This window comes from Theobroma cacao, chromosome 9 (genome assembly GCF_053813885.1).
Source record: "Theobroma cacao isolate CCN51 chromosome 9, ASM5381388v1, whole genome shotgun sequence".
Taxonomy (NCBI): Eukaryota; Viridiplantae; Streptophyta; class Magnoliopsida; order Malvales; family Malvaceae; genus Theobroma; species Theobroma cacao.
The window spans coordinates 48,896,785-48,919,676 of NC_142647.1; the positions used below are offsets into that span (position 1 = coordinate 48,896,785).

The 22,892-nt window shown below is 36.7% G+C and overlaps 3 protein-coding genes and 1 pseudogene across 10 annotated transcripts; 1 reads left to right on the forward strand and 3 right to left on the reverse strand.

Annotated features, from left to right (window-relative positions):
* Positions 1 to 154: 154 nt before the first annotated feature.
* LOC148761059 (uncharacterized) lies at positions 155 to 688 on the reverse strand (annotated as a pseudogene).
* A 54-nt stretch (positions 689 to 742) lies between these two features.
* On the forward strand, positions 743 to 6,560 carry LOC18590811 (DNA-directed RNA polymerase III subunit 1-like). Of its 3 annotated transcripts, XR_001929560.2 has the most exons (7): positions 743 to 1,456; positions 1,547 to 1,600; positions 1,974 to 2,194; positions 2,398 to 2,589; positions 4,173 to 4,513; positions 4,695 to 4,897; positions 5,921 to 6,560. XR_001929560.2 is itself a non-coding variant. In XM_088809510.1 (4 exons), the coding sequence occupies exons 2-4, from the start codon at positions 2,087 to 2,089 to the stop codon at positions 4,200 to 4,202; spliced, it is 330 nt and encodes a 109-aa protein (XP_088665636.1). In that variant the 5' UTR covers positions 743 to 1,600; positions 1,974 to 2,086; the 3' UTR covers positions 4,203 to 4,400. The 3 variants fall into 3 exon arrangements, 2 of the variants coding, with proteins under 2 accessions (XP_088665636.1, XP_088665637.1); XM_088809510.1 differs by lacking the exons at positions 4,695 to 4,897; positions 5,921 to 6,560 and having other exon boundaries at positions 743 to 1,600; positions 4,173 to 4,400; XM_088809511.1 differs by lacking the exons at positions 4,695 to 4,897; positions 5,921 to 6,560 and having other exon boundaries at positions 743 to 1,600; positions 1,974 to 2,152; positions 4,173 to 4,400.
* Positions 6,561 to 6,572: 12 nt separating this feature from the next.
* On the reverse strand, positions 6,573 to 9,751 carry LOC18590812 (BTB/POZ domain-containing protein At5g60050-like). The gene is made up of 2 exons (XM_018127958.2): positions 8,697 to 9,751; positions 6,573 to 7,741 (listed from the first exon to the last, which is right to left on the reverse strand). The coding sequence occupies exons 1-2, from the start codon at positions 9,279 to 9,281 to the stop codon at positions 6,788 to 6,790; spliced, it is 1,539 nt and encodes a 512-aa protein (XP_017983447.1). The 5' UTR covers positions 9,282 to 9,751; the 3' UTR covers positions 6,573 to 6,787.
* A 1,348-nt stretch (positions 9,752 to 11,099) lies between these two features.
* On the reverse strand, positions 11,100 to 22,378 carry PHOT1 (phototropin 1). Of its 6 annotated transcripts, none has more exons than XM_088809509.1 (24): positions 22,011 to 22,378; positions 21,525 to 21,589; positions 19,811 to 20,553; positions 19,495 to 19,677; positions 18,287 to 18,378; positions 16,880 to 17,150; positions 16,581 to 16,797; positions 16,395 to 16,465; positions 15,752 to 15,858; positions 15,445 to 15,494; positions 15,190 to 15,294; positions 15,004 to 15,063; positions 14,832 to 14,921; positions 14,485 to 14,561; positions 14,294 to 14,378; positions 13,959 to 14,039; positions 13,518 to 13,621; positions 13,201 to 13,250; positions 13,017 to 13,123; positions 12,829 to 12,903; positions 12,581 to 12,632; positions 12,227 to 12,339; positions 11,868 to 12,008; positions 11,100 to 11,486 (listed from the first exon to the last, which is right to left on the reverse strand). In XM_088809509.1, the coding sequence occupies exons 3-24, from the start codon at positions 20,533 to 20,535 to the stop codon at positions 11,385 to 11,387; spliced, it is 2,958 nt and encodes a 985-aa protein (XP_088665635.1). In that variant the 5' UTR covers positions 20,536 to 20,553; positions 21,525 to 21,589; positions 22,011 to 22,378; the 3' UTR covers positions 11,100 to 11,384. The 6 variants fall into 6 exon arrangements, with proteins under 6 accessions (XP_088665635.1, XP_017983116.2, XP_017983115.2 ...); XM_018127627.2 differs by having other exon boundaries at positions 12,781 to 12,903; positions 19,811 to 20,537; positions 22,011 to 22,377; XM_018127626.2 differs by having other exon boundaries at positions 12,781 to 12,903; positions 22,011 to 22,377.
* Between the last annotated feature and the right edge of the window lie 514 nt (positions 22,379 to 22,892).

Here is a 22,892-nt window from a genome sequence, read left to right on the forward strand (position 1 = left end):
AACAAACATATTTGCTCAACATTATAATGGAAAAGATTATCCAAAAATGAGTACTCATTTTAACAGCGGAGCTAAGAATTGCCTCCAAAACAAAACCTTCCAGGCTGCCATAAGAAACAACAACAACAAAAGTTGCTACATTGCCTCAAATCAATCAATTATCCACTTCGTTTTTAATCTTCTTCTTCTTCTTCATTGGCTCTCAAGAAGAATCATTTTCAATTCCCTCCTCAATCCCTCTACTCTTCCGTTTCTTCTTGTTCTCCCCTTGCCCTTCTGCTTCATGTCTCATTTCACCCTCAATTTTCACCCCATTTCCCTCAATTTTCATCCCATTTGCCAGAACATTTTCAATTTTTCGGCCACTTTTCTCCTTCTTATGCTTCTTTTTCTCACTTGGTTCCTCAATTACCATTTTTTCCTCGTCTTCCTCAAAGTTACCAATCTCATTCTTCTCCTTCTTCCTCTTGCTCTCTCCATCCTCAATAAGACTTTTGCCTTCACCATCCCCGACATTACCAACCTCACCCTTCTCTGTCTTCTTCTTGTTCTCATGCTTCTTTCCATCACTATCCCCATACCCATGACTCGCCTCTTGACTCAGCTCCACAGCACCACGAGTCAAGTTGAATACACTCGGTTCTAGACTCGACTCGCCGGCACCTTCCACTGCGGTCTCAGACTTAGGTTACACAACAAGAGGGAGTCATATCCAGCTCCCATCAGACCTTGTAGTGGGAACCCCAAGCTTTAACCATTGAAATGTCTCTTTGTTAACTGGTTGAATGCTCTTATTGTAATCGTATTTGGTATTGTCTTATTGCCTTTCCTTATCCCTTAGATGAATTAAAGCCTGGAGAGATACTTTAAAGGTCAAATATTAAAGAGGCTAAGTAGGAGCTAATTCTTATCTATCTTTCTTATTTTCTTCTGCTGTTTTCTGGTTTCCTCTGTGTACAGTGTATGATAGAGCTGCTTTCTTCCTCTTGTTTGACATATTTGAAATGAGTCATATTGGCTTGTAGGGCCACCTTTACATGATCCCGAGTTTAGAGCTTGAGATCACTGCAAGACGACATTTTTGGATGGCTCTTAATGGGGCAAACTTGGGTTTTACTAATTGCTTTAGGATTAGGACTGGATGTAGTATCTAGCCTATTTATGATTCCCCCTTCCTGTTATGGGTTTGTAGTAGGTTAGAGGGCCCACACTCAGTTGAACTCTTCTGTGATGAACTAAGCGCAGGCTGAAGCCCAGTAGAATAGTTTCCAGCGAGCATTCTAAGCATTGTACATATTCTATCTGTTTGGATTGTTTTAGATGCCAATAGTTATTGTAAGACATTAATTGTTGTTTGTGAAGTTCGTTAACTACTTAATTTTAATTTGAATTTTTTTAACATTCTGGAAACGCTCTTTGGCTTGAGTTATGTGGACAACAGAACAATAATTTTCAGGTTAGGCTCTTGATATTTTCAATTTCTTATATCCTCCAAAATGAATCCAGGAAATGGCAACAAGGATGGACTTTTTTCTGTTCTTCTCAGGGACTACAATGCACATGCTGCTGCTGCCTGCATGAATCGGCTAGCTAAACTGAGGTAACCAATTATAACAAGACTTTGGTTGCCAAATTTCATCAGTCATTGTTTCTTAAGTTCATATGTGAACATTTTTGGCTGTTTGAATGACTCCATGCTAATGCAAGTTCTTCATGTTTTTGTGAGGGCAAGCTCATAATTTTTCCATTCTTTCGTGAAAAATTTTCTTTAAAATCTTAGTCTAGCGTAATATAACATGGATTTCGTATTGTTTATAGCAGTCACATGAATCATACATGTTACTGTTTCTACAGAATCTTTTTCATTGTTGCGTTTAATGTAAGTTCAGGTCTTAATTTGACTTTGTATTCTCTTTGTTCTTCTGTTTAAATATTTTCTCTTTATATGCTTCTATGCAATGCTCGATGGATAGGGAATCATGGCTTTTCAATTGGAATTGATGATGTCCAACCGGGGAAAAGGTTGAATGATGAGAAAGCAGTAAAAATTTCAGGAGATCATAAGAAATGTGATGAAGAGTTACAGATGGTCAATGAAGGAAAACTAGAGCCGAAATCTGGTTGTGATGCTGCTCAAACACTAGAAGCTAATGTAAGTGCAATATTGAATAAAATTCGGGACAAAACGGGGAAGGTAATGATTGGGGCTATGTTGTAGTATTTTCTAATTTCTATTTGAACGTGTTAAATGGTCACTGCTAGCATACTTAGTTGTGTTCCTTTAATCTTTTAAGTTTATATCATCTTCCATACACTTGGAACTATGCATTTGTTTTTAGAATGATGATTACTTGAAGACTATTTGGTTGATGGTTTATGAGAATTGCTTTGAAACAGGTATGCATGAAAGAACTACATTGGAGAAACAGTCCATTGATCATGTCGCAATGTGGTTCCAAGGGTTCTGCTATAAATATAAGTCAAATGATTGCATGTGTTGGTCAGCAATCAGTTGGTGGTTGTCGTGCTCCTAATGGATTCATAGATAGTAGCCTTCCTCATTTCCATAGAGGATTGAAAACCCCTGCTGTAAGTTTATTTTACATTGCTTTAGCTCTGAAAACCTAATTTTCTTTGTTGATTGTGCAAGAACTTAAGCTTATAGATTGATTTTAGTGTCTTTCAAATAAAACAAGGAAAAAGGTTTAATACTTCTCAGTGAGTATTATTTCTCATAATATCCTGTATTATATTAACATGTCATTGTTTTTTGGAATAGCTTGTGTTAAGTTGATATGTGTATAAGATGGAGTATAATTTCTAAATTTTTGATGTCTGAAATCTGTCCTAAAGTTCAGTATTGGTGTTTATTTTGTCATTATGTTGGTTTTATTAATGAATGTTTATTTAAATTTCCAACTTTGACTCAAAGGGTTATTGGTTGAGTTGTTCATATTGGTTCCTCACATTCGTGCTAAAGATTATGAGTGATTTACACTTAGAAACAAATACTCTTTACCTAGGTTTAGGGGACTATTATACCATATGACACTGTTATTTTTCTAATTTTCAATCTAGCATAGGGTTTCTAGGGTTTGATTCTTTGTGTTTGTTCTCTTTAAGTTAGTTGGCTGGTGACTAATTACATTCTGAATCTAGTGTAAGGAATAGTTTCATTCTGTGTACATTTTTAGGCTTTTATCAATGAAACTATGAGCTAACTAGGATATTTAGGGCTTGAGGCATTGTAGTTGCTGGGCAATCCTCTCTTACAGTGGTTTTCTGTTATTAAAAATATCTTTGTTTTATCCATACTACTGTGATAGTTGAATTGACTTCAACTTAGCCTTGGTTTCCTCATTCTCCAAACCCTTGAATCTATTCGTAGCCTTGAGACCCTTCAACAACCATTAAGCAAACAACCTGGGAACCTATAATGAAAGCTGCTGTCCAGATCATTCCTGCAACTTAATCCTCTGCTTCCAGCAAAGCTATATCAATACTTACACTTTCCACCATCTGTTTGAGTTCTATACTTCAAACCATTTCTTCCAAATAAAAAACTTGAATAATCAAGTTTATTCAAGGGTCTGTTTGTTTTGACGTAAAATATTTTCCGGAAAACATTTTCAAGAGTTATGCTTGTTTAGAAGACAGAAAATTCATTCCAGATGTAAAATATTTTATGGGTCAATGGGCAAAACACCTGTTGACTACGTAAAATGTCTTATGCCCTTAAGGGGCATAAGATACTTTCCAGAGAACAAAAAAAAAAAAAACTACACAAAGTGCAAAAGAAGAAAATAAGATTTCTTATGATTAGGAGAAATAGGGCTATAATAGAGAGCTGCTTGATGTGGTGTACTTCTGTGTAATTACCTTGAGCTCAATGAGGCATTGGATGTACAAATTGAATCTGATGAAGGAATATAGACTTTTATAATCTGAGTTAAGTGATGGAACAATTAAATTCCGGCGGCAAAATGGAAAGGGCATGGAAGGAGATGAAAGCAGAAAAAAGGAATTTAACATGTTAATGGATAGTTCTTCAAGCACGTTTTGCTTGTGTGATGTTTATTGTTGTTAAAAAAATTATTTCATCCTTCACCATTTCCTACTTTTTGAGAGCTACTTCTTGCTAACTGTTAGAAATGTCTTGTGCATGTTTGCAGCACGGCACTCCAAGCAGTTATGGGCATTGAAGGAATTGATGGACGGAGGACATGGAGTAACCATGTAATGAAAATGGAGCAGATATTGGGAATTGAAGCTGCAAGAAAATGCATAATCGATGAGATAGCACAAACTGTGGAACATCATGGCAGTTATGGGCATTGAAGGAATTGATGGACGGAGGACATGGAGTAACCATGTAATGGAAATGGAGCAGATATTGGGAATTGAAGCTGCAAGAAAATGCATAATCGATGAGATAGCACAAACTGTGGAACATCATGGAATGACCATAGACAGACGCCATATGATGCTTCTAGGAGATGTGATGACATTTAGGGTTGGTTTTTCATTGACATTCATTGCCTGTTGTCACTTGGAAACTAAAAATGAAAATTAGTTTTTCTTTTCCATTTTTCTTTCCTATAATGAAAATCTAGATTATGTTTTGGACCTCTGGTTTTGTGTACATAATTTTTTTAGGACAATGTATAACTGCATTTACATTATTATTGTATCAGGGGGAAGTTTTTGGCATCACAAGATTTGGAATCCAAAAAATGGACAAGAGCATATTGATGCTGGCTTCATTTGAGAGGACAGCTGATCACCTTTTCAATGCTGCTGTTAACGGGAGGCATGACAAGAATGAGGGAGTTACTTAGTGCATCATCATGGGCATCCCAATGCAGATAAGCACTGGAATACTCAAAGTTATACAGAGGTAAGCATGCAATACATTTTCTAATAATCTGTTTTATTGTCCTGTTATTATTTATACTTTTCACTGGGCAATCCATCAATAAATTAAATTTATTTGTGGAGAAGTAATTTGAATTATTGAAGACTGACGAAGTCGGTTTAGAATGTTCCAAGTTTCTGGCCTCTGGTTATTACTGATTCTTTTGACTACTTGTTGCCATACTCAAATTCAGTGCTGTTTTAATCAAAAGTCTTGATGTTTGTTATAGATGTCTTTTGTCTCTTTTTCACATGTTCCATTACTGCTGTCCTTTGCAATAGATTCAATATCCAAGAAATATGCATTGCCTTGCATATTGTTCTATGAGTCATAAATTACAGTTGATGGCTGACTTTCTAGTGCAGACAGATACGAACTTATCTGACAAGAATGAGTTTTGAGGATTTGGTGTAGCTATATGTGAATTTTTGTATTTCCTGCTGGTGGAGAAATAAACTACTGAAGTTTCCAATTGTGGTGCTTGGTAACAATACAGCTCGAATGTAATCCTTAAATCTTTCCCGTTTAACCTAAAAAGAATGATTTGAGTAATCTGGTGCTGCTTTGTGCAGACTGTTGGAGTATCCCCTCTTATGGAGAAATTACGTTCTCAAACGTTCATCCTCTTGCTGCTTCTTTGACAAATAGCAACCTACTATAATCTGCAGATCTCTCCTGTTTTGGTTTGGACCTTTAATCATTGTTGCTTCTATGATGACCTACTTACTGATTCTTGTTGGCATTGTGTGGATGCCCTAACTTTTCTGTTGGGGTTGTCGATAACCTGGAGGTTGGAAGTAATGGTGGACTGATGCTCATTCACACTTTAAAGATACAAGTTTGCATGCTTGGAATTGCATGTTCTTATGAGGAACACTGAAAATGGGTGCCATATTGTTAATTAAGCCCTGCATTGACTGAACATAATGTTTTGTTAGAGAAGATTTTTCTTAACTTCCATGGGTTTTTAAGAAGTGTTTGTTAATTTTCCTTTCCTACTTGCAGAGTTGATCCACCTCCTATGCTACGATATGGACCAGATCCAGTTTTATCTTGAGTTCATCATCATTTTGGAAATTATCAAGCGGAAATTTGTGCAGTCAACAGTATGCTCTATGTTGATTATGCATCAGCATCATCCATTCAGAGTTGCAAGATGTCAAGAGAAGAAAACGCGGCCGCCCCTCCCTTTTTTCCCCTGACAGTCACCAGTATGGTCGGAGGGCTGTAGCATTTGAGTGAAAGTTTTGCACTTTCTCGTTTCCTAGAAGCTGGCTGGCTCCTAATCAAGAATGCTGTTCAACATGGCACTTTCTCTGATCAGAGAAGAGAGGCTGATTGCATTTATCTTATTAAAAAGTCCCAAGAATCTCATCAAATGTGAAATATAGGGACCCTTAACTGTTTCCTCTATGATTGGAATATCTTGTAAGGAGGGCAATCTCTTGGCGACTTGCCTGTGGTTGCCGTATAATAGATGCTGCAGGCAGTTTCCAAATGTTGTCCAGTAAATGAATTTTGATAGAACTAGGTCTGATTACTTTATGTTTGAACTCAACTTCTTGTACGTGCTGTGCTTCATGCAAAAGAAGTTTGAACTTGGATCAAGATTTGTTACAAGTTTTCTGGGCATATAAAAGAAATGGCATTTCAACAATTTCTAATGAGTCAAACCGTTTTCATTTCCATACACCAATGTTCTTACCATACATGACCTCTGGCCCCAGCTATAGAAGATAAAAGCTTCAGAAAAAGAACAACAATTTTCATGTGGACTGAAGGAAATCAAAAGTACGGAGATGAGCTGACAAATTACAAAAGAATGTCACTTTGTATATACATACTTGGCTTTAACTTTTATTGGCATAGCTTTCAGGTTGGATAACTGCAAACAGTTATTTGCAACTGGGAACTATCCTGCACATCAGTGTACTGTCTGATGAAAGCTCTTCTCCACCAAACTTCAAATGCTGTCTGGATATTGGGACAGTCATCCCCTTTATTGAGAAACCGATCAAACCAACTGAGCAAGATAACCTGCTGTTGCCTCAAAGAAAGGGTAAGAATTGTCTTGCTTAGTCCATCCTCCACTAGTTTCTTATCTACAGATCTAGAAGCCCTTCTCATCCATCCAAAGTCTTCATAAAGAGCTTCCAACCATGTGGACAGCAAAGAGAACCGGCTATCTTTCGGCACCAAGATGTTTCCTCTACCAATTGCGATACATAGTTGAGCAGTGATTCTGCTGATTTCATGCCGGTACATAATGGGAATCTTTGAATGAAGCGCTGCAAGTTCCCTCTGGTCTGCCCATAATTTCACAAAGTCATTCGCCATTCTTTTGTCAATTAGGATATCAACAATCCACTGCAAATTGTCAGCTTCTCGAGCTATTTCAGCCATTAAAACCCCTCGATCTCGCCTGCTATTGTCCATGCCTGTAGCTTCAGATAAGCAGAGGACAAGAGAACTAAGACATCTGTGACAGAGATGATAAAGGGTCTCTTTGGAGACATCAAGCCGATGGTCATCATCAAATGAATCTTCTCTAAGTAACTGTGAAATAAGAGTTTTCATTTCCCGACGCGCTTTATCATCCTTGGCTTGAAGAACACCACTAAGTAGCTGCAAGAAGATGTCATCAGCTCTTGCAGAAGTAGATGGTTCAGATGATACTCTCTGAAGAACCTCAGTCATTGAGCTATGAAGCTCAAGTTGGCTGAGATGAGATATGACTTTCTCCTCTTCCTCCTCAGACCATGGGACAGCTTCCAAATACTCCAAGCAAGAGCTAATTCCTGCATCAAACATAATGGCCGCAGAGACCTAAAACAAACACTAATATTACAAATGCTTCACTACAGCAGAAATAAGAAGAAAATAAAAAACGAAAAGAAAAATTTCTGTCACACTGATGATGATATAAGCTACTGAGATGCAAAGCAAGATCCTTTTGTGAACACTATTTTGTTAATGAAAGAAAATTCTCTGGAATGTGGATTAAGTTATAGGGAAGGTAAGTGTTGAGTTGTCATGCAAAATGAAAGGATTGGAAAATGCACTCAAATTTAATTTTCCTTAAACCTTCTTTACCAGGTTTCCAAGAAAATACAAACAAAATATTTAATTTGATGTCACTCAGCATGCTTCTAGAGGAGGAAAAGAAAAGATGTTTGTTCCAAACAAGGCAAAAAGTACAAGCTACTTTTTGAGTTAATTTCTGACAGACAAATAACAAAATTCAACATCTAAACATGCCTGAATCTTAATTATGCTGGGGTTAGGTACATGGCAAACAATGTATAGTACAAATTACAGAGTAGTTTTATAGTTCTCTTCTGCGACAAATGGGAGGAAAAGTTTGGCCAAAAAACAGACATCCATTTCAAACCTATCAATGATAAAGTTTGACTACTGTCAATCATAACTAAATCCCATTGCATTTGATCTTGGTGAAAACAACTCATCTACCATAGTCCCCAAAGTAATAAAAACTTAAGCAGCAGGCTATAGCTCAAAGGAATTTGCATGAACTAAAACAAAAAAAAAACAGACTTACAAACCTTTGGTTAAACAAAACAATCAACAAATAGTACAGTAAACATTTAATCTCTACTATAGATTCTGCGAACATTCGTTAAGGTTCTCAAATATGATTCTTTGACTCATTGAACATAAAAAATATGAATCAGAAAACCTCTAATTAACCAAACTTAAGAATTAACATCAACTAAAAACTTATAATGAAAGCAAAATGAATGAGGATTAAAATGAATAATACCTTAAGCAAAGCCAAGACTTTGTTAACATCTTCACCAATCAACCTCTTCTTTAAATCATCACAATACATCAAAACCACCGTTTCCACATAAACCTCCACATCATCACATTCACTGATTTCCACTGTATGAGAAACTCCTTTTTCTCTTCCTTGACTCAACTTCTCAGCAAAGAACCTACTTTTCTCAGACAAAACTCTTCTGTGCACATCCATTGACACTCTATAGCCATCTCTAGAGACTACTGTGAGCCTCACATCACCTGATCCCAACCCCCAGCTGTTAAAGCTACAAATTTTGAGTTCAGTGAGGAATTTAGCAACTCGGTTAGTCTTTCTGCGAGATTCTTCGATGGTTTTGGAGTCACGGAGGTGTTCCTCAGACATCATTTCAAACAGGGTGGGGTTGTGATTCGGGCGAGTTGAAACAGTTGGAGGAGGAGGAGGAGGCGGAGGAGGAGAGGAAGGAGAGTATAGTCTTGAGAGAGTTGTTGTGGGAGTTGTTCTTGATGGAGAGAAAGATAAAGAAAATGTTGGGTCCGAAATAAAGCCTTGTTTTATCATCGTTGATACTTCCCTTGAAGCCATGAGAAACAAAAGCAAACAAAAAGAAGGCTTTTCCTATATAGAATATCAACAAACAAACACTGGGTTTTGCTTGGATTCAAAAAGAAAAGAACTAGCTTGATGCCATTGATTTAAAAAAAGAAGCTTTCTTTGAAAAGAATATAAAAAAAAAAAAACTGGGTATTTCTTAGAATCAAGATATTAGAATTGATTTCTTGGCAAGACGGCAATCCTGTGAATGAAGTGGTATTTTCTTGCAAATAAGAAGAAAGATAGAGAGAGAAGAGGAAAAGCTTCTTCTTCTTCTTCTTCTTCTTCTTCTTCTTTTCTGGGAAAGTCGAGAGGGAAAGCTGAATTATCTTGGGAAAGTAGAGAGAGAAAGAATCCAAGAAGTGGAAGGCTTTGGATCTGTAATTCGACGGAGACGATGTGGCCCTGTAAAGCAGTGCAAAAGAGTGTTAAGAGGCAAATGTTGATGCTAATTATGCTTTTTTCGCCTATAACCTAGAAATATAAACAAACGGTTTCTATTTTTTAGAAAATTGGAGGGAGAGATTACTGCCAGCACGTGTGAGCACGTGATTTCCCTCTGTGATTGATCATGGGGACCCCTGGAAGAAAAAGAAAAAGGAAAAGGAAAGATCATTAGCCAAGAAACTGTTAAATAACATGGTTTTCTTTTGTGGAACTTGAAATGATCTGATTGGCATGATTGATTCATTCTATGATTGCCTTCATTTGATGTTCCATAACTTAAAGACAATTCTTAGAGGTTTTGGACTTCTATGAAAGAGTTAAATATTCCATATCAATACTATTTCAGATTTTCTGAGCTCGAGATCACAAGATTAATGAATTTTATTCGACATTGATGAAAAGAATTTTGAGTTTTTTACATATTTTATTATTATATATTTTCTAGTTTAGAATTACACAGTAAATAAATGAGTTCATCCTAACATGCTGCTTTCCCAGCATAACAACTGTCAACTGGCTTATCCTTCGATCTACCTTCAACTTTATGTCATCTTTATTAGGTCACTGTATCAAAGTGTATGATTGCCCTTGGCTTCATGGTTCTTGTGCGGGATGGGTTGCACATGGAGGTAAGTACACATGGCATTTCTTCCCAGAATCATGCAACAAACCTTGGGAGTCATAGTCCTTTGCTGCCAAATTCATGTATAAATGCAATACAAGAAACAAAGATGATAAGACAATGTTTCTGGTTTACTTTTTAGCTTTATTTCTTTAGAACGACAGATTACTAGACTTTACATGTATATAGGCAGCAGTAGTAAAATAAAGAAGAAGAAAAAACTCATTATATGCTTTTACAAGAGAAGAAAGTGAGACTAAAGGTGGGAGAGTGAGCATGTCAAGTCATTATTTCATTTGGTACATCTGATCAAAGGTGAGTCTCCACCCAAAAATATGCATTCAAGTGGTGAAATTTTGTGCAGTGAGCTTGGTGTGGTGGCCAGGAGGTTGTGGACGCTCTTGATTGATTTTGTGAAGTCTTATTTAGACTCGTTTCGACTTTAAAGCTGCACACCATACGTTTAAGGTACTCGACTCTGACCCCTGTACGTAGCAATATTGGATTATTTGAGGAGTTGAAATAAATCGAAGTTACTTGGTGCATCAGCTAGAGCTTTAAATTGTCCTTTTTCAACAATAAAACCATTGTCATCAAAATAAGGGGCATGAAGGAAAGTGATGTCTGGCAATAGAAAGGGCAGTGGGGTTTCAAAACAGTTGAGAAAATGAAGTGTGACATACACAAAATGGGGTATGTAGCTTAGGAATCTAGAAGACGAAGATATTGGACAGAGAGAGTAAAACAAACCGATAATTATTTACCAACCAAACATAGATTACAGAAGATTACATCCAGCATATATAATTAATCCAAATATAGAAAGAATATTACAGAACACACAATCAAAAATACTTTCCTCTTGCAATCGACTTCCTGGCTGTAAAGCTACTGATCCTCAGCCGAACTAGGAGCTAACCAGAGCCTCTGATGGTGTTTCCTTGACAATATGAACTTCATGGTAGCAGAAAAATTTGTTGCTCATAATGCGTTTTGAGAATGAAGGATCATAGAATGCAAACCTCTCAGAAAACATTTTTCTGTAAATCTTGTAGTTCAGGGTCCACTACTTTGTCTTCCTCCCCAGCTTCAGTTGCAAAGAGAGGGGCTTCAAGCTCAGGTGCATTCTGGGCATGGGCATTAAAGAAATGTCAAGAAAGTAAACTCTAATAACAAAACGGACAAAGGGAAATGGGGAATTAGTGTGAAAAACGACACAACTACTTTTATCAGTTTACAATATGCAGCTTTGTTTATTCATTCAGAAAAACAACAGCAGCTTTGCTTTACTGTAACAATGGTAACTGGGGAGGTCGGCCATGTACGTCATCTTTGGTAGGAGGGGGCTGCCAAACCAAACATCTATGAATATAACCCTCTATCAAGGCTGTACTGTTCTATAATTTCCATCCTCGGATACCTCACCGACTTAATGAATCAAATGTACCATATGGTAATGCTACAAATGCACTTCTAAATGATGGGGGTTCAAGGATTTGGAAATTTACCATGCAGCGGACAAGAGCCCAATTTACACCTTTGAAGAATGGATGTCCCTTAATTTCACTGGCTCCTTCACGAGAACCTAATCTGTTTTTGGGATCTTTATGTAATAACCTGTACATCAACTGCTTTCCATGGAGACTTACCTGCATTCATTCATGCATTATGTGTTAAATCTGTAATATGTATAAAAATTAATCTTAAATCCAACGGTTCTGGAATGAGCCGCAACATCACACGCTCAAGTGAAAAGAACCGCTTCAGGACAAGACCATATTGGATTGCACTGTAGTTATCACCCATTCTTAAGTCTTAAGGTAATAAGATTCAGAAGAGAAGATTTTGAAGACAGAAGAAAAGTTACTTGTATACTTCTTGGGAATTTAAGATCTTTCTGAAGAACATTGGCAAATGTCTTCTGTCTTGTCTTTCCCCTGAATGGTGTATACCCATAAAGCATTTCATAGAGAAGAATGCCTGGAACAGAAAAACAAAAGCAAACAAAAAAATATCTTCTGCATTAGATTGAAAGCTAGAATCCCATTGATCAATCAGCACAAAAAGGTATGATTTCTCATTTTCCCATTTGTTCTTATTCAGTCACTTCGTCTGACAGGTAAGGAAATTATAACAATGATCTTAGTAGGAAACTTCGTTATGAAAACATGCACTTTCCCCAATTTTTTATGTTGCTTTAGAAGGAAAAATACAAAATTACCTAAAGCCCACCAGTCCACTGCACTGGTATGGCCTGCCCCAGAGATAATTTCCTGCAAAGAACAGAAAGAGAATGAGCATTCAATAGAAAAAAAGTAGAAATGGCTGATGTGAAGAATGCATTTCTACAGTTGCAACCATTTCTTTAGCAGAAAACAGACAAATATATTTATGTATAGACATTTAAGAAAATAAACTAACAGGGGCAATGTACTCTTCAGTTCCCACAAAAGAATTTGATGCACGCACAGGTTCTGCCATGAAGATTGGATTCTGCTGACTTTTATGGCGTTTCTTCTTTTCATCTGTCGTTGGAATCAGCAGCTATAAACACCGGTAAAATTTATCAGGTTTCTTGATGTAGAGAAAAAAATGGGGGATAAAGAAAAAACCCCAGAGCTAAACAGGGGCCAGAAGATAAAGAAAGCTTTAGATACCTGTGGTTTGCAAGATGTCAAGCAAGATAAATCAAAATCGGTCAGGGTCACATGTCCATTGCTCTGGAGGAGAACATTTTCAGGCTTTAAATCTCTGTATATAATTCCTGTCGGAAGGGCAACAGAATGACTCAATAACTGATTTATTGACATGGAAGCATGTTCATAATTGACTTCAACCAACCTTGACAGTGAAGGTACTCCAATGCAACAACAACCTCCGCAGCATAAAATCTACATTCATAGAAACTTAGAAGTTTAGTTCCAAATCAGACTTGGTAACAAACTGGAAATTGCTGAAGTGGGTTTGAAAGGTTAAAACAAATCCATCATTGAGTATAGGCAAATTGTCAGATGATATTCCTAGATCCTAGTATCCAGTACAAGTATCAAACACCAGAAAGTTTAAAAGACAAAATAAGTTTACATGACTCTATTGGTGAATCAGAGAATTTCTAGACAAGGTTAAGGTAGTGTTAATTGTGGTAAAAAGATAATTACCTGACTGCATCTTCCTTCATGACCTTCATTGGTTGTCTGTCTAAAAGCACGAAGAGTTCTCCACCAGGACAGTAATCCGTAATCAGACAAATATGTGTTTTAGTCTGCAAAGTATCTGAAAGTTAGAATTTTCATGTCTCCCATCTACAGTAAGCAAGTAAAAAAAATGAGGATCTAATCTCCAATGATCTTCAATTTAGTTGAATTGGGACCAGATTTAACAGCAAACAGATCAAGAAATAGATATATTGAATTTACAAAAATAAGGCAGGCAAGTTTCGTCTGATTGAATATTGAAGCATCAAAGCTTTATGTTCATGCGTACAAAGAAATTGAAAAGATCCAAGTCTTATATTCACACACAAAAAGAAAATCATATTTCAGACAATTATCTAGCTAATCTTGTTAAAACAAGCCTGCAGTTAATATCAGTTTTCTAACCTGAAATGATGCATACAATGCTGGAAGAAAAGGGTGATCCAACATGTCAAGAATTTGTCTTTCTGCACAAGCTCTATGCACCTACAGAAAAGGAAGGCATCATGTAAACAAAAACGAAGAAGAATGCCCTTCATACATGGATATCAAGAGAAAGTGAAACTATGGGAAATAAAGAGGATAATGACAAGCTAAAATAAAAACTAAAGGAAAACTCCTCTCCTGGTCCTTGTTCAATGGTTATATGCACTTCAAGGCTTATCATTAGATAGCATACAAATGACTATATAGGTATTTTTTGGTTTGAAGATTAATACTCAAAATCAATGCAATGATACCTTGTTCCGGTTGAGCATAACACCTTTATCCATAGCTTTCATGGCAAAGTACAGGCCAGTTCCATATAGTTCCACCAAATGCACACTGCCAAAAAAAGAAATAGCTGATATAAAAGTTTCTGTGAAAGAATAAGTACATGCATTATACAGCAAAATTGAGTGTAAAACAGGAGAAGAGGAATTAGACAAACCTGCCAGTGTCGCCTGATCCCAATGGTTTTACAGGCCTAAAATGTTTCAGACCTATCCTTTCTCCACTGTCATGAATCTACAAATACAAGAGCAATGAGACATAAAAATCACATATATACTCAACGTGGAAGGGTTATCAGAATGGAAGAATCTGGTGTAAAATGACAGATATAAGTTGAAGAACAAATGCAGAATGACAATGGAAATATAGGTTCTTTCTTGTTCTTAAAATTTTTTTCAGCACCATGCTTCTTCATCATTAAGCCCAGAATCCAAAACCATTTTAAATGATATGTTGGTCCCCTATAAATTATGACTCAGGTACATAAATATGAAAGAATAATACCTTTTGAATAGCTTTCCAAAAGGGACTATCCTTCCTGTGAGGTTTTGGGTGAACCACCTTGGAATGATTCATCCATAGATCTTCTGGATTCTGCAGGTAGTGAAATTTGTTGTAAAGATTTTTGTAAAAAAAAGAGTTTTTCTGGAAAAGTGGATTAGGATTCAAACATTACCATATTGGCGTCTGGAAGTTCCCTCACTGCTTCATCAACATTTTCTGCAGTTTTTTTCACCTGCAAGCAGGGATTGTTTTAAGCCTCCAAATGTTAAGGTAATAAAGGAACTTATTTAAGAACTTAAGGATTTAAGAAAGCAGGAAAAGAAAAAACAAATGGGAAGACAGAGAAAAGAGTTGAGACCAGTTGTTCACTCTCTTGTGCAGCACTATCTGGAAGCCTGTTATGAAGTGGATCAACTTTTGCACTGCCATCTAGCTGCACTCCGATAAAATACTGAACTTCTCCCTGTTCACAGAACCCCAAAATAAATCAGAGGTAGTTTTGTTCATCAGTCCAGAAAGTCATATGTAGGCGAATTTGATGATCTGCTTAACAAAGGAGTTACATAGCAAAATACAGCATTTACTTTCCAGTCTGAATATTTGAGGATTTTACCTTCTGGTCACGCATAGGCTGCAGATGGAACAGGTTCCAGAACTTCTTGCCTGAAATGTGTACAAATAGCTTTGAATCATTATAGGAAGAGATAATCCAGAACATCAAAAATATTAGTAACAGGACTAGAAGGATAAAGACTTTCATAGTTACACTATAAATAACAATGTATAGACTTAGCCTTGGACCACTGAAAGGCAAGAACATTACATGCATGACATGAATCAGTAAACTGAATATTAGGCATCTTCTGGAAACATTTTCCGGGTGTCATATGAAATCTAGAACTTGGAAATTTTAAGCATACCACTCTTTGTGTAGTTGATGAGCTGTACAGTTACTTCTGCTTGGTTATCTATTGCCTCTCGGATCTTCCTCACAGTAGCTGGATCAGTTTCAGGCCCTTGGAGAAACCTGAAAGGATTTCACAGATTAAATGAAGTGAATTCCATTTTTTTATAAAACTCATTATATTGTTTACCTTGATTTTATCTTAAAGGCTAAGGTATAAATTCATTCTTTATCTGCCTTTCACACTATTTAAGCTATCTTCTTGCATACAGTTCAAATTGAAGAAAGGAATGGTATTGCTTGTTAAATAAAAAGAAAGAAACACAGAATTAAATAAGCAAGCTTAAGATTCAAGAACCAGCTGCTTATGCCTAGCTAGAACTAACATGAAGCCACTCAATCAAAGATAATAACTTTGCTAGATAACTTCTTAATTTGGAGAGAACTTCCTGATCAAACTAATTTTCCACCAACAATCCTACTGAATAAAACATCATATAATACCATGTCAAAACTTCCTTCAGATGTTTAAGAGCATCATTGCAAATTCAATTTTCAACTTCAGACTGATGTTTTAAGCCTTGCAGGGTGGAATGAGAGGTCAAAATGCTTAAAATTTTGATGTTATGATTTGCAAGTATAGGGAATTTGAGGCACACCTGCAATTTCTGCCCAAGATTTCTTCGCGGCTGTACTCTGTCAGCTCTAAGAAGCTATCAGATGCAAAGATCTGATCATTAAGACAAGTGGAAACATTAGTTTCTTAAAAATTGACCTCTACTTGCATGACCTGATATTAAATATATATTAGAAACTATATATTTAGCTGGAATTCGAAGTCTTACAATGGGATTATCAGGCAGCCTTGGATCAGTAATGACAAAGTTTTTCTCTATACGTTCAAGTGTGGTGGCAAGATCAATACCCTTTCTCATTTCCTTTTGTCTAACTTTGTCATCAACACTGTCTGGCCTCTCATCATCATCACTCTCATCCTCATCAGCATCCAACAGGAGACTATTGTCAAAGCTTTCAGTAGTAGACTGACTTTTCCTCATAAGCCTGAAGCATGGAAAGAGAACCTATGTAAAATGGCTGCTTTCATACTATACCAAGTGATCAATCAGAAAGTTCTTGATCATACCCCATGAAAGAGAGACGACTAGATCTTCTCTGTTTCTTTTCCGGCACCTCACTAATACGCTCCATTGAGATTCTAGGACCCCCACTAGATCTTCTTTGTGGAGGAACATTTTCCGAGTTTCGCCGTGCCAAACCTCCCGATCCTTCTCGCTCTCCGCCACCACCTGATATTCTAATGAAAGGGTGGTTTGTTGATTCACTAAGTGAACGAGGTTTCCTAACTGCTTCCACAAGTTCCGTTACTGAACCGGCAGCCATGTCCTTTTGGCGGGCTGCAACAACAGGTATTCTTAGAGGCCAAATGTTTGCTCAAACCAAGCGTTTGAGTAGCGCCAAAAGCCATTACATTAACAAGAATTAGGTACTCCATGACATTCATGCTAGAATTTAACCCACGTTAGAACTCTCAAAGGGTCACATCGCATTGAAAATTGAATGCAACGATTACATGTTCTGGCAAATTTCTGTTGCTTATGGATCAAATGAGTGTAAGAAAATGATACCAACTCAAAACTTTCAACTCTTTTCTACTCATTTATAGAGAGCTCAGACCTATTGCATGCAATTTGCAAAAATTCAGATCAATCTTGCATAAAGAATAGTACTTGAAATCTCGAGAGTATTTAACCAAAAATAAATGAATACGTACATCGCCTCCCCATGCATGTATCACTTTACTTTTTGGGGTGGAACCATGCACGTATAATTAATTAAACAATTCTTTTTGATAATAAATATAGGAAGAAAAATTCCCTACTCTCATTTAGTGTCATTTTCATAATTTTTCATTAAATATTCAACAAACTTCTCATATTATGGTTTATAATTTAAGATTTATGGGTTAGAGATAAGGATTTTTAATTGATAATATAAAACTACATACATGACGTAAAATTATGAAAAGAGACATCAAATGAAGACAAAAAATTTTTATTTTATATATATATATATATTTGAAGTTAGATTTTCCTTTTTCAAATAAAAAATAATGCAAGTACTATATATATATAATTAAATAATTCTTTTTGATAATAAATATATGAACAAAAATTCCCCACTCTCGTTAAGTGTCTTCTTCATAATTTTTCATTGAATATTCAACAACCTTCTCACATTTATAATTTAAGATTTAAAAATTAGAGATAAGGGTTTTTTATTGATAATATAAAATTACATACATGAGGTAAAATTATAAAAAGAGACATCAAATGAAGATAAAAGATTTTTATTATATATATATTTAAAGTTAGATTTTCTTTTTTCAAATAAAAAATAATGCAAGTACTATATAATATATATATATATATATCTCTTCATTGTTACTGTTATCCATAATAATTTATGTAAGAGGAGTAGGGGGTCCATGGTAGCAGAGACAAGAGAAAAAGGATAATGTTAGAATATATACCATCGTATCGAATCAAAGACTCTGGCAATCCATTGGGCCGCAATGCCTTTTCCTTGGCCCCTTCTGTATGCTTGCTCACCTCCACTTGCATTCTGCCAAATCATTCAAACACAAATACAAATAGAAATGATGAGGACACAAATCCCACCGTGGCATATTATCGTCTTCCTAATCATCCTACATACATTCCCTCTATTCAGTTCTGTCACCGTCCATCACCCAATCAGACGGTTGGAAACAGCAGTCCCCCACAGTCCATCACCATCAAGAATTGAATCTTGTGGGTGACCACAAACAAGGATGTGAGCCAGCCAGCCAGCCAGCCCCTCCCAGTTGCCAACTCAGTAAAAGCTTTCTGCAATTATCCGATGTGACATAAGGGGACAAGGAAAATGGGCATTTTCTTCTCTTGCTCATCACTTTGCCTCTTGTGCAGCAATCATGTGACATGTTTTAGGACATATGCCCTTGCACCTACACTCTAGCTAGGTTTGAGGGTTTCTGTCCTTGATAAGCAGATCCCATATATCAAATGTTTTAAGATCTTTTATCAGTAAATTAACTAAACCTTCTTAGTCCCTGGCTATCACATGTATCGATGGGCCTGCTGGGGTCTGCTTGTATTCATTTCATGAATTGTGTATACAGCTTTACGATGGCGAACCACATAAGGTCAAAAACTCAAAAATACAGGGAACCCATTCTATACGCTTAAAAAAATGGTAAATTTTCCCCACATTTTCTGTGAATTCAAATTTTCTCACGTCATATTTTATAATTTTTTTTCACAATTAGCATTCTGTGAGTGTTTTGCTTTTCAATTAGCACCCTTTGAACAATTTTGTCCCCATGAAAGATTATATTGTTAATTTTACATAGTAAAATTATAAAAACACTCTTAAATGTGAACAAATTAGCTAATTTTGAATTGAAACTATTTTGATAATTTTATTAGAAAATATTAACAATCTAATCCTCATAAGAACACAAGTTGTCCACAATGTTAAAATTGGAAAAAAAAATTCACATGGTGTTAATTGAAAAGAAAGATATTCAGAGAGTACTAATTGTGAAACAAAATTATAATATATATTATATGAAAAAAGTTAAAATCACAAAAACTGTAAATGGAGTTTTTTTTTCAAAAAAAAATTGTTATGTGGTAAAAACAAATGTCTAAAGGATAAAAGAAAAAAAGTGAAACTAACCCAATAAACTTCAAGACTTTTCCATTTTCGTCCTTGATAGGTGAAATAGTAAGAAGATTCCAAAAAGGAGTTCCATCTTTCTTATAATTCAACAATCTCCCACAATAATTTGTCCCTGCCTGCAATGCCTCCCTAATCTTCGCCACATCTTCCGGGTTTGTACCCGCACCCTGTAAAAACCGACTGGATCCCCACCCACCCACCCAACATTTATTAAAATGTCAATATTACCCTTCCTTGACCGTTATTACAGTTAATAAAGTCATAGTATTAAACAAATTAATGACACAAATATAAAGAAAGAATTGATCTTTACCAGTTCCTGCCTATGACCTCCTTCGAAGTGTATCCAGTCATCTTAAAGAACCCGGCACTTGCATAGAGAATCGGGTAATCGGGTTTGGTAGCATCCGCAACTACGAATGTTTGTTGAAATGTTGACAATGCATCCTTCAAGTCCTCGGATACTCTGGGGAACCCTCTCTCCTTACTGAATTCGTTGTCTGATTCTTCGGAGCTCCGAACCGAATTATTCGAGTTCCTACGAGAAGTACCAGGTTTGATATTCGGGTCATCTCCACCCGAATTCCTGACAACAACTCCTTGTGGTTTACCAGTTTCATCGTCGGTTTTTAGTACCAGCCCCCATTCCGCAGCTCTCTTCGCAGCCACTCCGGCTTCATCCGAAGGATTGGGACTCGCGGTTCCGCCATTATCACTGGTGATCGTATGAACAAGCGGTGATTGTGATAGTGAAGATGATGGTGGTGGTGGAGATGGAGCTGATGATTTTTCCGTGAGTGCCATCCATGATTTTATTTCTTCAACCCGACCCGACTTGGAGCCTAGCTTGGAAGGGTCAGCTTCCGGGCTACCACGTGGTTCTATCAAGCTTTGCCACGTGGGTTGCGACCGAAATGCGGGGTTGATGGGTCGGGTTGAGAAAGTGGACGGGTTGAACACTTCAAGCGAGCCCCGAGGGTCCCTTGGCAATGGTGGGAACGAGGATGATTGCTTGGATGATTTTTCTGTTGGGTCCATATCTGCATAAGACCAAAACTAATGCAAATAATAGTGAAAAAAAAATCTATGTCTGGATAGTTTACATTGTCTAGTCATGCATCACAAGGCAGAGGGAAAGAAAACACATCATAATTCAAATCCATGCAAATATTTTCCAGTGGGGACGAGGGAAAAAAAAAGAAGACAAAACAGAAAGAATCCAATACTTCTAACATGGTTGAAATTTATGGCTTCATCTAAGTCTCATATGCCAATGTTTCATTGTCAACATCAGTGGTGGGACATGAAAATGAACTGGGCTAGGAGCTTGGCGACAGAAGTTTTGGAACTGGATTATGAGGTGATAAAAGAAGCACAAAAGTTCAGTTTGCAAAGTTACCAGGGGCTTCCAGGTCATTTCAGGTTACTTTCTCCATCTAACTTGTGTCTAAACTTCTAGTTTGGTGACCGCAAAGTTGTCTGAGAACCTCATGTTTTTTGGGGTAGTTTAGTCATGGGGAGTAGGTTGGGTGGAGATGTGGTGGGGGAAAATCAGGCCGGGCCAAGCCACTGAAAAACAGCCTGTTCACTTACCAGAGCTCTAGGCCATTATCTAGATGTTTCCCTGATTAAAGCTGTCACAAAAAAAAGAGCTCTTTGCGGCCCATGAGAGTGAAAGAAACCTAACAAAGTTATGTTACGGAAAACAAGAATACTTTCAGTACAGATTTTTTAGCAGAGAAATTTCTGTCATCAATCTGTTTTAAGATCATGCATTCTAGAGCTTGAGACCCAGACGCAGATTTGTTTTAAGTTCAGAGAAAGTAAACATGGAATTGAAGAGTACTCCAAGACACAACCCCAAGAAAAAATGATGACAAAAAAATCCTGTTTTCTGGATGATCTTTTTCTAGCTGGAACTGCCGACTGCTGTGTACTTCTTGAGAGAAATGGAAAATCTTTGGAAGTAAAGAAGAAGCAAAGAACTTCGAATGTGTAAAAAAGCAAACAAATTACAAAGAGGCTACCTCAAGTGAATCAAGCTGAGTCTTCAGAATCAGATCCTGGTTTGTTTTGCTTGCTAAAAGAAACTCTGCAAAGATATAACAGCTGACGGTTCTCAAGTTGAGCAAACAACCAAAACCTGGTGGAGTAATAGTTCCAGGTAAAAGAACCACAGAAAGAAAAAGAGGCTTAAAGATAACAGAGGGACAGAGAGAAGGAAGACGAGAAGATAATGGAAGTGAAACTACTTTTTAATGGCAATCAAAAAGGCCACGAAAAGGAAGGCAGGAAGGAAAACAGAGCAGAATGATTGTCGTAAAGGTTTGGCTTCCCATCCCTCTGGACCTGAATTTCACATGGCTCTTGCTTTTCAGCTCGGATCCCTATAACTCAATCATGGAAACATCTATATATATATTTTCCTTAAAAAGAAAGCTCCGAAGAAACATAAGATAATTGTTTTCTTTCTATCAAAATATATATATACATTTCCCTACAAAACCACTCACCTTATACTGATTTCTCGATCCCTTTGGGTTTGGTATATACAGTCTGGAAATGGGTTGGCAACAAAAAAGAAGAAACAATAACAACAAAAGCAGAATCAGTAGAAACGGAAGCAAATTTCTGAAGCACGTTGAAACTTGCAGGACTATCCCCGACCGTGGTGGTGGTCTCTTCAAGCAATGCTTCCTTGGTGTCTTGGTTGTCTCCACTCATACAAATAAGCAGCCAAAAACTTCTTCCTTTCTTTTACTTTAAGGATAATTCATTACTCTAAGACTTATCATCATGAAAACAAAGTAGAAAAAGGAAAGGAAATATCTTTTCGAACTTAACTGCAAATTGTTGAGGATGACAAGGAAATAGCAATATGAGAAGGGAAAAAAGCAAGAACGGCCGGTTTCTACCATTTTAGAGGTATCATGATGGACACGTGGCATAATTGGCTGATGTGGGGAAATTGAGTGGTCGGATGGTGGAAAACTTTTGTCATCATTTGATTTGATGGAAACTGCTCAACATGAGAGTTAAAAAGGATAGGACTAAATATAAAGAACCATCTCTTTACATTTTTCCTTGCTTTGCTTATCCATTTAACTTTTTGTTTGCAACCATAATCATAAAAGTACGATTAGAATCCCATTGCTTGCATGCAAGACTTTTGATTAAAGGGAATGATTTAATTGTGTGGTTGGAGGATAACGTTTTCAAGGCCTGCATGAACTCGTCTGTAAAAGAGAACAAATTGCAATTTATTCAATTAGCATTAACATGTCTATTATTGTGGCTTGGCACATTACATGTTACCATCTAATAAAACATTATTGTTCAAGTTAAAACATGCTTAGATTCTTCTTTTTTTTTTGGCTTATATATCATGTATCATT